The following is a 13,847-nucleotide window of genomic DNA, read 5'->3' as shown; positions in this document are numbered from 1 at the left end:
TTTTCACATAATCCCATATTTCTTGGAGGCTTTGTTCATTTCTTTTCACTTTTTTCTCTAGTCTTGCCTTCTCGTCACTGAGTTGATCTTTAATCTCTGATATCCTTTCTTCTGCCTGATCGATTCAGCTGTTGAAACTTGTGTATGCTTCTTGAAGTTCTCATGCTGTGTTTTCAGCTCTATCAAGTCATTTATATTCTTCTCTAAGCTGGTTATTCTAGTTAGCATTTCATCTAACCTATTTTCAGGGTTCTTAGTTTCTTTGCATTGGGTTAGAATATGTTCCTTTAGCTCAGGGAAGTTTGTTATTACCCACCTTCTGAAAATTGTTTCTGTTAATTTATCAGACTCATTCTCCATCCAGCTTTGTTCCCTTGCTGGTGAGAAGCTGTGATCCCTTGGAGAAGGAGAGGCATTCTTTTTTTTGGTGTTTTCATCCTTTTTGCACTGGTTTCTTCCCATCTTAGTGGATTTATCTACCTGTGGTCATTGTAGTTGGTGACTTTTGGGTGGGGTCTCTGAGTGGACATATTTTTGTTGATGTTGAAGTTCGTTCTTTCTGTTTTTTAGTTTTCCTTCTAACAGTCAGGCCCCTCTGCTGCAGGACTGCTGGACATCCACTCCAGATCCTGCTTGCCTGGGGATCACCCATGGGGGCTGCAAAATAGTAAGGGTTGCTGCTGGTTTCTTCTGTTATCTTTGTCCCAGAAGGTTACCCACCAGATGTCGGCCCGAGCTCTCCTTTATGAGGTGTCTCTTTGGATATATGGGGGTCAGGGAGCTGCTTAAGGAGACAGTCTGTTGTTTTTAGGAGCTTAAGTGCTGAGCTGGGAGCTTCATTGTTTCATTCAGAGCTGATGGGCAGGTACATTTAAGTCTGCTGCAGCGGAACTGATAACTGCCCTTTTTCCCGGGTGCCCTGTCCTAGGAAGATGAGGGTAATTTATAAGTTCCAGATGTGTTGCTGCCTTCTTTCAGAGATGCCCTGCCCAGCAAAGAGATAGTCTAGTCACAGTCTGCCAGCAGAGGCATCACTGAGCTGGCATGGACTCTGCCCAGCTTCTGTGTGAACTTCTTGCGGTTTTGTTTACAGAGGTACAGTTAGAACTGTCTCAGTAATGGCGGTCTGCCTCAGTAATAGTGGACTGCCTCAGTAATGGAGGACTGCCTCAGTAAAGGTGGATTGCCTCGGTAATGGCAGACTGCCTCAGTAAAGCAGGACTGCCTCGATAATACAGGACTGCCTCAGTAATGGCGGACTGCCTCAGTAGTGGTGGACTGCCTTGGTGATGACTGATGCCCTTCCCCCCACCCAGCTGGACCATCCCGGGTCCAGCTGTGCTTGCTGCAAAACTTTCAGTCCAGAGTGTTTCAGATTCCTGGTCTTTGTCAGGATGGGACCTGCTGAACCAGATCACCTGGTTCCCTGATTCAGCCCCCTTTTTTTCAGTTGAATGGATGGCTCTGTCTCCTAGGTGTTCCAGGAGCCAGTTGCCCAGATTTGTGTGAGTTTTTCTGTGGACACTTGCAGTGCCAGCTGAAACAGCCATGCTGGAATCTTGTGGTGCTTTTCAGTCCAGGAATCTCCTGGTCTGTGGGCAGTAAAAACTCATGTAGAAATGCAGTGATTAGTTACCCTCTGCGTTGTTCTTGCTGGGAACTGTATTCCAGAGGTCTTCCTATTCAGCCATTTTGAATCTCCAAAATCAGTAGCATTTCTATATACCAAAAACTTTCTAGCTAAGAGCCAAATCAAGAACACAGTCCCATTTACAGTAGCCACACACACAAATGAAGTACCTAGGAATTAACTAACCAAGGAGGCAAAAGATCTCAAGGAGACATTGTTGAAAATTCATGCTTATGGATTGAAAGAATTAATATCATTAAAATAGCCATACTGCCCAAAGTAATTTACAGATTTGGTGTTATTCCTGTCAAACTACCAATGTAATTTTTTCACAGAATTAGAGAAAACTATTTTTAAATTCATATACCACCAAAAAAGAGCCTGAATATTCAAAGCAATTCAAGCAAAAAGAACAAAGCCAGTGGCATCACATTACGTGACTTCAAACTATACTACAAGGCTACAGTGATCCAAACAGCATGGCACTGATACAAAAACAGACACATAGACCAACTCAACAGAATAGAGAACCTGGAAATAAAGCTGCACACCTACAACTATCTGATCTCTGACAGTGTCAAGAAAAATAAGTAATGGGGTCTGGGCACAGTGGCTCACACCTGTAATCCCAGCACTTGGGGAGGCTAAGGCAGGTGGATCACTTGAGGTCAGGAGTTCAAGACCAGTATGACCAATATGGTGAAACCCCATCTTTACTGAAAAAAAAAAAAAAAGAAAAATTAGCTGGGCATGGCAGTATATGCCTGTAATCCCAGCTACTCAGGAGGCTGAGGCAGGGTAAGTGCCTGAACCCAGGAGATGGAGGTTGCAGTGGGACAAGATCATGCCACTGCACTGCAGCCTAGGCTACACAGTGAGACTCCGTCTCAAAAAAATGTAATGGGGAAGGACTGATTAAAAAAATGGTACGAGAATAACTTGTTCACTATTTGCAAAAGAATGAAACTGGACCCCTACTTTTCACCATATAGAAAAATTTAACTTGAGATGGATCAAAGATTCAAATATAAGATCTCAAACTATAAAAGTCCTAGAAGAAAACCCAGGAAATACTCTTCTTGATATTGGCTTTGGCAAAGAATTTATAACTAACTTCCCCAAAGTAATTGCAACAAAAACAAAAATTGATGAGTGGAACCTAACTAAACTAAGGAGCTTCTGCACAGCAGAAGATACTATCAACAGAGTAAACAGACAACCTACAGAGTGGAAGAAAATATTTGCAAATTATATATCTGACAAAGGTCTAACCATAATCAGTAAAATTCAACAAGAAAAAAACAGCCCCATTAAAAAATAGGACATGAACAGGCACTTCTGAAAAGAAGACATGCAAGCAGTCAGCAAACATGAAAAGATGCTCATCATCACTTACCATCAGAGTAATGCAAATCAGAACCACAGTTAAATACTATCTCATACCTGTCAAAATGGCTCTTATTAAAAAGTCAAAAAACAGATGCTGGTGGGGCTGTGGAGAAAATGGAACACTTCTACACTTGGTGGGAATGTAATTAGTTTAGCCACTGTGGAAAGCAGTTTGAAGATTTCTTAAACTAAAAATACAACTACCATTTGACCCAGCAATGCCATTACTCGCTATATACACAAGGGAAAATAAATCATTCTATGAAAAAGACAAATGCACTTGTATGTTTATCACAGCACTACTCAAAACAGCCAAGACATGGAATCAGCCAAGGTGTTCATTGACAGTGTATTGGATAAATAAAAAACTGGTACATTTACACCATGGAATACTACACAGCGATAAACGGAACAAGATCATGTTTTTTTGTAGCAACGTAAATGGCCATTATCCTAAGCAAATTAATACAGGAATAGAAAACCAGATACTACATGTTCTCAGTTATAAGTGAGAGCTGAACATTAAGTACACATTGGCATAAAGATGGGACCAATAGACAGTGAGAACTACTAGAGAGTGGGAGTGAGGGGTGTGTGGGCTCAAAAACTACCTCTCAGATACTGTACTCACTACCTGGGTGACAAGATCATCTCTACCCTAAACCTGTACTGGTACCTCCTGAGTCTAAAATAAAAGCTGAAATTATTATTTTTAAAATCTAAGGTTATAGTTACCTTTCCTTGAATGCTCCTTCCATGACTTCATAGAGAAAAGAACAGATGTTCTCTGTTATCACCCAGTTACAATCTTTATTAAGTATATAATATGCTCTAGAAGGCAAAATTTTAAAAAGCTGTATTTTATACATTTGAAAACAATAAGATCATTCAGTTACATGTTACACATTATCACAGGCATCAGGGTATTTTGGAAATACTACTAATTCTGGAAATGTCCCTGATTCTTGGGTGCAAAGAACAGCAGCAAGTAGCAGATTAATTTCCAAATTGTTTTAGAGAACTTAAACACCAAGGTCTCCAAACTGAATACCTTCCTATTCCCTACCCTAAGAAAGTTAGGACACCTTTGCCTTCACTTCTTAATTGTTCTTAGCAGAATGTAACAAGTATTACTCAGCATGTCAGCTCTTCTCTTTGCTTCCTGGGATCTTTAAAAGAAAAAAAAATCACCCCTTCGTTGTATTTTCTATGAGTAAATATCTTTATCATTTATGCTTACACATTTCATAGCTGGCATAAAACAGAGCCTATATTTAATGGACTTTATCATTTATGAAAAGCTTGCTATGTCTGTAATCATGAATTATATACTTTGTCTCTTTGAAAATATATGTAGACCTAAAATTGTTTCTGTTTCTCTGATCTCTCAGGATGCAAAAATTGAAGCAGAAGAATTTACCAGGAAACTGTATGTTGAACTCAAGTCTTCACCTCAGCCTCACCTGGTTCCTTTTCTTAAGGTAGAGTTATGTGTCACTTAGAAGAAATAGGTTGGATTAGATTACTTGAAAATAATTAAAAAACAGAATATTTCAATATGACAGCAATCGAATGTAAAGATACTGATAATGTGGGAGAAATCTCTGAGTGCTTTTGTAAGCCATAAAGCACATTCATAGTATTCTTTTAATTTGAATGCTTTGAAAAAAGAGAAGTAACAGCTTATTCATGAACATAAATTCATGATTATATTGTTTAATGCTTGTATAGGAATTGACAGTCATACCGCAGAGATAGTTCAAGTTTGGTGTCAGACCACCATAATAAAGCTAATATCACAGTCAAGTGATTACATGAACTTTTTGGTTTCCAAATGGATATAAAAGTTTTTATGGTATACTTTAGCATTATATTTGAAAAAGTTACATATATGAATTAAACATATTACAGTTTACATATTAAACAGTTACATATATGAATTAAAAAATACTTTATTGCTAAAAACTGCTGACAATTATCTGAACCTTCTGCAAGTTACAACATTTTTGATGGTAAAGAGTCTTGCCTTAATATTGATGGCTTTTACTGGTCAAGGTGGTGGTCACTGAAGGTGGTCACACACCTGCCTGTGGCAATGTCTTAAATTAAGACAGCAGTGCAGTGCAGTTTGTGTCATCAGTTGATTCTTTCCTTCACAAACGATTTCTCTGTAGCATGCAGTGCTGTCTGGTAGCATTCCACACACAGCAGAACTTCTTTCAAAATTGGAGTCAGTTCTCTCACACGCTGCTACTGCTTTATTAACTAAGTTGTGGTCATATTCTAAATCCTTTGTTATCATCTTAACAATATTCATAGTATTTGACCAGGAGTAGATTTCATCTCAAGAAACCATTTTCTTTGCTCCCTTTAAGCAGCAACTCCTCATCTCTTCCAATTTTATCAGGAGATTGCAGCAATTTGGTCACATCTTCAGGCTCCACTTCTAGTTGTGGATCTCTGGCTATTTCTACCATATCTGCATTGACTGCCTCCACTGAAGTTTTGAAACCCTTAAAGTCATCCATGAGGATGGGGATCCACTTCTTATAAATTCCTGTTAGTGTTGGTATTTTGATCTCCTCCCATGACTCCCAAATATACTTAATGGCATCTAGAATGGTTAATCTTTTCCAGAAGGTTTTAAATTGACGTTTCCCCCATATACATTAGAGAATCACTGTCTATGGCATCTGTAGTCTTACAGAAATCAATTTTATTGATCTCCTTGTACATCACCATCAGGACTTTCGAGTGACCACAGGTGTATTGTCAATGCGTGATAGTATTTTGAAAAGAATCTTTTTTTTTTTCTCCTAAGCAGTAGTTCTCAACAGTGTGCTTAAAATATTCAGTAAACCATGCTGTAAACAGATGTGCTGTCATCCAGGCCTTGTTCATTGGTAGAGCACAGGCAGAGTAGGTTTAGCATAATTCTTAAGAGCCCCAGGAGTTTTGGAACAGTAAATGAGCATTGGCTTCCACTTGAAGTCACCAGCTGCATTAGCCCTTAACAAGAAAGTCAGCCTGTCCTTTGAAGGTTTGAAGGACATGCATTGACTTTTCCTCAATGAAAAGTTATGAAAGACCTAGCTTCTTCCAGTAGAAGACTGTTTTGTCTCCATTGAAAATCTGTTGTTGGCCTGGTGGCTTACACCTGTAATCCCAGCACTTTAGGGGGTCGAGGCAGGTGGATCACCTGAAATTAGGAGTTTAAGACCAGTCTGGCCAACATGGAGAAACACCATCTCTACTAAAAAAAAAAAAAAATATATATATATATGAGAATTAGCTGGACATGGTGGCGCGTGCCTGTAGTCCCAGCTACTTGGGAAACTGAGGCAGAAGAATTACTTGAACGGGGAGGCGGAGGTTGCAGTGAGCTGAATCCGTGCCATTGCACCCCATCCCGAGTGACAGGGTAAGACTCTGTCTCCAAAAAAAAAGAAAAAAGAAAAAAATAGCTAGATCTTCTGGATGATTTGCTGCAGTTTCTACATCAGTACTTGCAGTTTTACCTTGCACTTTTATGTTAGTTATCAAGAAAGCTCGCCTTAAACCTTGTGAGCCAGCCTCTACTAACTTCATACTTTTCTTCTGCAGCTTCCTCACTTCAGCCTTCATAGAATTGAAGAGTTAGTACTTTACTCTGGATTAGGCTTTTGTTTAAGGGAAAGTTGTAGCTGGTTTGATCTTCTGTCTGCACCACTCAAACTTTCTCCATGTCAGCAATAAGGCTGTTTTATTTTCTTATCATTTATGTGTCACATGAAGTTGCCCCTTGAAGTTCCTTTAAGAACTTTTCTTTCGCATTCAGAACTTGGCTGTTTGGCACAAGAGCCCTAGCTTTTCATCTCTCATGGCTAAACAAATGAAAACTCCAGCATGAAAAGGCAGAACCTACTAGTTTTTAGTTTGAACTGCCTTTACTCTTTCAGTAGGATACAAAGATAGGCACTGACTTAAAATCCAGTCAGAAAGTGTGCTTGGCTTGGTGTGGTGGCTTATACCTGTAATCCCAGCACTTCGGGAGGTCAAGGTTGGCTGATCACCTGAGGTTGGAAGATGGAGACCAGCCTGGCCAACATGGCTGTATCTACTAAAAAATACAAAAATTAGCTCATGGTGGCATGCACCTGTAGTCCCAGCTACTCAGGAGGCTGAAGGTGGCAAATCTCTTGAACCCAGGAGGCAGAGGTTGCAGAGAGCCAAGATCGCACCACTGCACTCCAGCCTGGGCAACAGGGTGAGACTCCGTCTCAAAAAAAAAAAAAGAAAATATGCTAGCTCAATTAAGGAAATTCTTTCAGATTATAAAATTCACTTTGTATTTAATTTTGTTCTGATGTAAAGTTTTTTTTTTTTTTTTTTTTTGTTTTTTTTGAGACGGAGTTTCACTCTTGTTGCCCAGGCTGGAGTGCAATGGCGCGATCTCGGCTCACCGCGACCTCCACCTCCTGGGTTCAGGCAATTCTCCTGCCTCAGCCTCCTGAGTAGCTGGGATTACAGGCATGCACCACCATGCCCAGCTAATTTTTTATATTTTTAGTAGAGACGGGGTTTCACCATGTTGACCAGGATGGTCTCGATCTCTTGACCTCGTGATCCACCCGCCTCGGCCTCCCAAAGTGCTGGGATTACAGGCTTGAGCCACTGTGCCCGGCCTTGTTTTTTTTTTTTTTAAGAAGTTTTTTAGATGAGGTTTTGCTCTGTCACCCAGGCTGGAGTGTAGTGGTATGATCACAGCTCACTGCAACCTCAACCTCCCAGGCACAAGGGATCCTCCTGCCTTAGCCCCTGCGGTATCCCTGCTAATTTTTGAATTTTTTTTTTTTTTTTTTTTTTTTGTAGAGGCAGGGTTTCACCCAAGCTTTTAAAGACTATTTCTTCCTTTCTGCCTTTTTTTTTTTGGGGGGGGGGTTTGGGGATCAGGTATTGCTCTGTTGCTTAGGCTCGAGTTTAGTGGCATGATCTCAACTCATTATGACCTCTGCGTCCCAGGCTCAGGGAGTCCTCCCACCTCAGCCTTCTGAGTAGCTGGGGCTACAGGTGTGTGCCACTATGCCCGACTAATTTTTGTTATGTTTTGTAGAGAAGGGGTTTTGCCATATTGCCTAGGCTGGTCTCAAACTCCTGGCCTCAAGTGATCACCTGCCTTGGCCTTCAAGAGTGCAGGGATTAGAGGTGTGAGCCACTGTGCCTGGCCTTTAAAGACTATTTCTATCCAAAGTTTGAGAGTTATTTAGTGAGAAAACCTAGATTCTGCTGTGGTTTAAATAAACTTAAAGATACTGAAGTTATTAATGATTTATTATAGGGTTTAGATGATTATAGAAAAGTATAATACAGTGTAAAATTGATAATAAGGAATACAAGTAAGTTAAATACTGAGATAATTTCATATTGGAAAACAAGCACTTTTGGGCTTCAAATTGATTGTATCCTGCATATTGACAGGTTACAAATAAGTGATACCAGCTGTCTTCAACTGAAATACTTGATACACTTTTGATTGGTTTTAAGTTGTAAAGGTATGAAATACCAAATTTTGTTTTACAAGTAGGTGATTTGTTATCAGTGTTTTTTTTCCATTTCCCTAAATTTCTAGAAAAGTGTGGTTGCCTTACGACAACTTCTGCCTAACTCCCAGAGCTTCATCCAGCAATGTGTTCAGCAGACTTCTAGTGAGGTAGTCACTGCTACCTGTACTACAACAGTAACAACTTCTCCTGTGGTGACAACAACAGTGTCCTCAAGCCAGTCTGAAAAGTCCTTTATTGTTTCTGGAGCAACAGCACCCAGAACCATGTCAGTGCAAACTTTGAACCCGCTTGCTGGTCCAGGGGGAGCAAAAGCTGGAGTTGTGACACTTCATTCTGTGGGCCCAGCTGCTGCAGCAGGAGGAACTACAGCTGGAACTGTTTTGCTTCAGACTTCAAAACCACTTGTGACATCTGTACCAAACACAGTGACAGCTGTCTCACGGCAACCTGAAAAGCCAGTTGTCTCTGGAACAGCGGTAACTCTGTCCCTTCCAGCAGTAACTTTTGGAGAAACTTCAGGTGCAGCCATTTGTCTTCCATCTGTGAAACCTATTGTTACTTCTGCTGGGACCACATCTGACAAGCCTGTTATTGGCACTCCAATTCAAATCAAACTTACCCAGCCAGGCCCTGTCCTTTCACAGCCAGCTGGGATTCCACAGGCAGTTAAAGTCACTCAACTAGTGAGTAACATTTTGTTTCTTTCTCATTTATTTTGAAAAATTTAAACATTCAGAAAATTGGCAAGACTAGTAAAAAACTGGCAAGGCTGTATACTATTTATTGGTTTGACCAATTATTTTTACCTCATTTGCTTTGTTTTTCTCTTTCTACTTCCACCTACAAACACACCCAGAAGTCCTTTTTTTTTTTGGAGGCAGAGTGTCGTTCTGTTGCCTAGGCTGGAGTGCAGTGGCACGATCGCAGCTTACTGTAACCTCCACCTTCCAGGTTCAAGGGATTGTCATGCCTCAGCCTCCTGAGTAGCTGGGATTACAGCAGTACTCCACCATGCCTAATTTTTGTATTTTTGTTAGAGATGGGGTTTCTCCATGTTGGCCAGGCTGGTCTTGAACTCCTGGCCTTAAGTGATCCACCCACCTTATTCTCCCAAAGCACTGGAATTACAGGCAGGCATGAGCCACCATGCCCGGCAGCAAACACGCACATATGTTTTTACTGAACCATCTGATATTGGTTGCAAAAATTATGACAATGCACAGTGGATGTATCTCCTTAAAGGGTTTTTTTTAAAAAACATAATCACAACTTATCTGTTGTCACACATAGGAAATTAATATTGGTACAGTATTTCTGTAGTTGTCCCAATAATGTCCTTTTATTTTTATTTTTTTTTGTACAGATAGGGTCTTGCTGTGTTTCCCAGGCAGGTCTCAAACTCTTGGCCTCAAGTGATCCTCTTGACTTGGACCTCCCAAAGTGTTGACATTACAGGCATGAGCCACTACACCTGGCTACTTTGGACTCATTTAATCTAGAATAGTTCTCTAGCTTTTTGTGGTTGTTTATTATGTTGTAATGTTTTAAGTGCCCAGAATATTTGCAGAATATTCCTTTGTTTTGTCTGATTGTTGTGTTTTTTGCTAAACTTGATAACTTGGGAGGTTCTTGGGTAAAAAAAAAGGGCATTTTAGCTGTTTGTTGACTAGTGTTTAGAATGTTCTTCTTTATTCAGGGTAAGTTTTACCAGAAAACTACGGAAGTATTGTTAACCCATGGGAGATACTACATGGTGCATTAATTAAAAGTCGTGATATTTTTAGTAAAGTTCTTCCCTATCTTTTAAGATAACAGAGCTTGCTGTTCTTTTGGTGATTGTCCTTGTTCTCTTTTGTAATGCTTTGCATTAGAGGCTGTGTTTTAAGTCTCTGTTTTGGTTCATTCTGCTGCTTGTGTAGCCTTTCCAGCCTTGTTTATGTGATCAGTGATCAGGATAAGAAGTGTCTCAGGCCGGGCGCGGTGGCTCAAGCCTGTAATCCCAGCACTTTGGGAGGCCGAGGCGGGTGGATCACGAGGTCGAGAGATCGAGACCATCCTGGTCAACGTGGTGAAACCCTGTCTCTACTAAAAATACAAAAAATTAGCTGGGCATGGTGGCGCGTGCCTGTAGTCCCAGCTACTCAGGAGGCTGAGGCAGGAGAATTGCTTGAACCCAGGAGGCGGAGGTTGCGGTGAGCCGAGATCGCGCCATTGCACTCCAGCCTGGGTAACAAGAGCAACACTCTGTCTCAAAAAAAAAAAAAAAAAAAAAAAAAAAAAGAAGTGTCTGAACGATTGTCTTCTGAGGCAAGAGGGCAACTTTGGACATAGAATGAAAGGAGTTGATGAGTGACCAGAATTAGAGAGTATTTGAACTCTTGAGCAGATAAATAATGGTCATTTCCTGGGCACTAATCTTTTCTCTTCCCTTCCTATTCAGTGTCTCATTTTCAAATGGAGAAATGTAACTGCCTTGCAGGGTTTCTCTTGGGAATCTCAGAGATGAAAACAACATCTTTAGAAGTGGTGATTCTTAAACATTGTTCTGGGCAGCCAGGTTTAGGAACCTCTGGAATAGAAGAACTGTACCAAGGAAAGGCCTCTTTTTGGTAGCACTGAACAGAATCGAAATGCTCTTTATGTGTCATCATTGATTCTTGAATCACTGCTAATCTTTATTGAGCATCTATGACAGATAGGTCCCTGGGGTGAAATAATACTTTATAGCTACGCAGTTTTAAAAGCATGTCATTATGTGCTATGGATTTTACAATAATTTTATGATAGGTAGGGAGTAAACCAAGAATTCAGAAATTCTGAGTTGACTTATCCCATAACAGTCAAGTGGCTGGGCATGGTGGCTCATGCCTGTAATCCCAGAACTTTGGGAGGCCAAGGTAGGCGGATCACCTAAGATCAGGAGTTTGAGACCAGCTTGCCCAACATGGCAAAACCCCGTCTCTACTAAAAATAGAAAAAATTAGCCGGTCGTGTTAGTGAGCACCTTTAATCCTAGCTACTTGGGAGACTGAGGCAGGAGGATCGCTTGAACCTGGAAGGCAGAGGTTGCAGTGAGCCGAGATGGTGCTACTATACTCCAGCCTGGGTGACAAGAGCAAAGCTCCCTCTCAAAAACAAAACAAAACAAAACAAAAAAACAGCAACAGGAATGGATCTCGTGGATCTCAGACTAGGACCCAGATGACTTTTCCATTAAGGGTTTGGTGCTCTTAGAAAGAATTTGTAGGTTTCTGGAATGTCCTGAAGCAGAAATCTGTCTCATATAATATCTTGACAGCATTTTTGTTATGTAGGTTTGACTTGTTATACATTATAAATCATTTCACTAAAGAAATAATGTAACAAAATCTGATGGTAAATTTTAGTGTTTTTTACTTCCTACTTTCATTCTTTAAGAAATGTGAAATAATTTAATTTTTCCTGTGAATTCTGCTTTCTTAGTTTGTTCTTTGTTTCAAGTTTAGCCGGTAAATTTGATGTTAGTATTTACACCTACCTATTTAAAACGGCAAGAACCAGTATTGCCAGACACTGAAGAGGCATTGTAATTTATTTCACAACAGACTTACCTGGAGCAAAACAACATAAACCATTCTGTATGGTAATGCCATAGAGAAGATTGAACTAGGGAATTCTTTCACATAAACTAAGTTAGAAAATTAATATTACTCGAGTTTGAAAGTAATTAAAGAATACCATCAGTGAATCCATTATAAACCAAGGTCCAATTTAATCTCAGGTCTAAGTGAGGAGGAAGACAAGGTGCTAGAAAATAACGTATTCCATGCAGTCTATAAGAAATATGGCAAATAATAATTTAAAATATAAAAATCACTGCACTGGACCAAATCTGTGGTTCATGTAACTCCATATGGTCTGAAGAATACACACTTATTTCCTTTAACAATCAGAGATTTTAAAATTCCTTCTTAATGTTTATTTCTCATTTTTTTTTTTTTGAGACAGCATCTTACTTCTGCCACCCAGCTGGTTAGAGTGCAGTGGCATGATCATGGCTCACTGCAGTCTTGACTTTCTGGGCTCAGAGGATCCTCCCACCTCAGCCTCCTGAGTAGCGGGAACTGCAGGAGCAGGCCATCATACCTGGCTAGCTTTTTTTGTATTTTTAGTAGAGACAGGGTTTTGTCACGTTGCCCAGGCCAGTCTTGAATTCCTGAGCTTGAGTGATCTGCTTAATACTGTGGTTTTATGTGGTACTTTAGTAAATTCTCTTACTTTATTACTCATTCTGTTTTTCTCAGCAGATGTCCAGGAACATGCCTCCTATATTTTTGTTAGACTAGACACATGTATTGTTCCAGGCGTTAGTCATTAAGACAAGAAGTGATGGGGATCAAAGGATAAGTCCCAACTCAAAAATTTGTGTTACATTTTTGTGTACTTATCAAAAATGTTATGACGACCAACTGGTGTCAACCTACATAACAGAGAGCCTTTCTAAAAGATTAAGATATTTAATTGGGAATAGAGCATTAAAATGGGAATATGGGTGCCATAGTAAACTGTGTATATTCAGGGAGGTAAAGGAAGACAAAGGTTTTTAAAAATTTTTAGTTGTTAAAGGCTCAGGTTCTTATTTTGTTGCCTAACTTAGAGTGCAGTGGTGCCATCATGGCTCACTGCAGCCTCGATCTCCTGGGCTCAAGCAATCCTCCTCCCTCAGCCTCCTGAGTAGCTAGGACTACAAATGCATGCCATCATGCCTGACTAATTAAAAAACTTTTTTTGTTGTTTGTTAGAGACAGGGTCTTGCTATATTGCCCAGTCTGGTTTCAAAATCCTGGCCTCAAGCATTCTTCCTGAGTAAGGGAGGATAAAAGGAAGAATGAGGAGAATTACATAGTTGTTTTTGAAATGATTATTCTTGACTAACAAAGCTTAGTAGCAAGGGTGACACCAGTCCGTGTTTAAATAGGCAGATGCTGAGCAAATGATATCCTTGCAGAAGTATTTTTTGTGTACCGTTGCTGTGGCCTTTGTGCAACGTTGTGGTTTTGGCTGTCTATTGGGATAGTTTTTGTTATTAGGCATACAAACATGAGAACCCTCTCTTCTTGGCCTTCTCTAGCTCTGTTTGTCAGAGTTTTTGTTTTTTTTTTTGTTTTCTTTCAAACACAAGTGACTTCATTTTGATTCTGATAACTTTCACACTGGTAAGCAATTTTTGAATATTACTGTATTTCATAATTAAAATACTGAAAAGAATACCAATAAGGAGCATCAAAGGAGCATTAAGGAGGACA

At 40.0% G+C, this 13,847-nt stretch overlaps 1 protein-coding gene across 2 annotated transcripts in view; it reads left to right on the top strand.

The window, feature by feature from the left end:
* Positions 1-13,847, top strand: part of TAF4B (TATA-box binding protein associated factor 4b) — a 154,133-nt gene that overhangs the window by 42,662 nt on the left and 97,624 nt on the right. For both annotated transcript variants that reach the window (XM_074383657.1, XM_010335484.3), the window contains 2 exons: positions 4,411-4,500; positions 8,628-9,245. In XM_074383657.1, the coding sequence (XP_074239758.1) occupies positions 4,411-4,500; positions 8,628-9,245 (708 nt within the window). The remainder of the gene's footprint in view (positions 1-4,410; positions 4,501-8,627; positions 9,246-13,847) is intronic.

The sequence above is a fragment of the Saimiri boliviensis genome, chromosome 13 (assembly GCF_048565385.1).
Source record: "Saimiri boliviensis isolate mSaiBol1 chromosome 13, mSaiBol1.pri, whole genome shotgun sequence".
Lineage (NCBI taxonomy): Eukaryota > Metazoa > Chordata > Mammalia > Primates > Cebidae > Saimiri > Saimiri boliviensis.
This window is presented reverse-complemented; position numbering and strand designations above follow the sequence as displayed.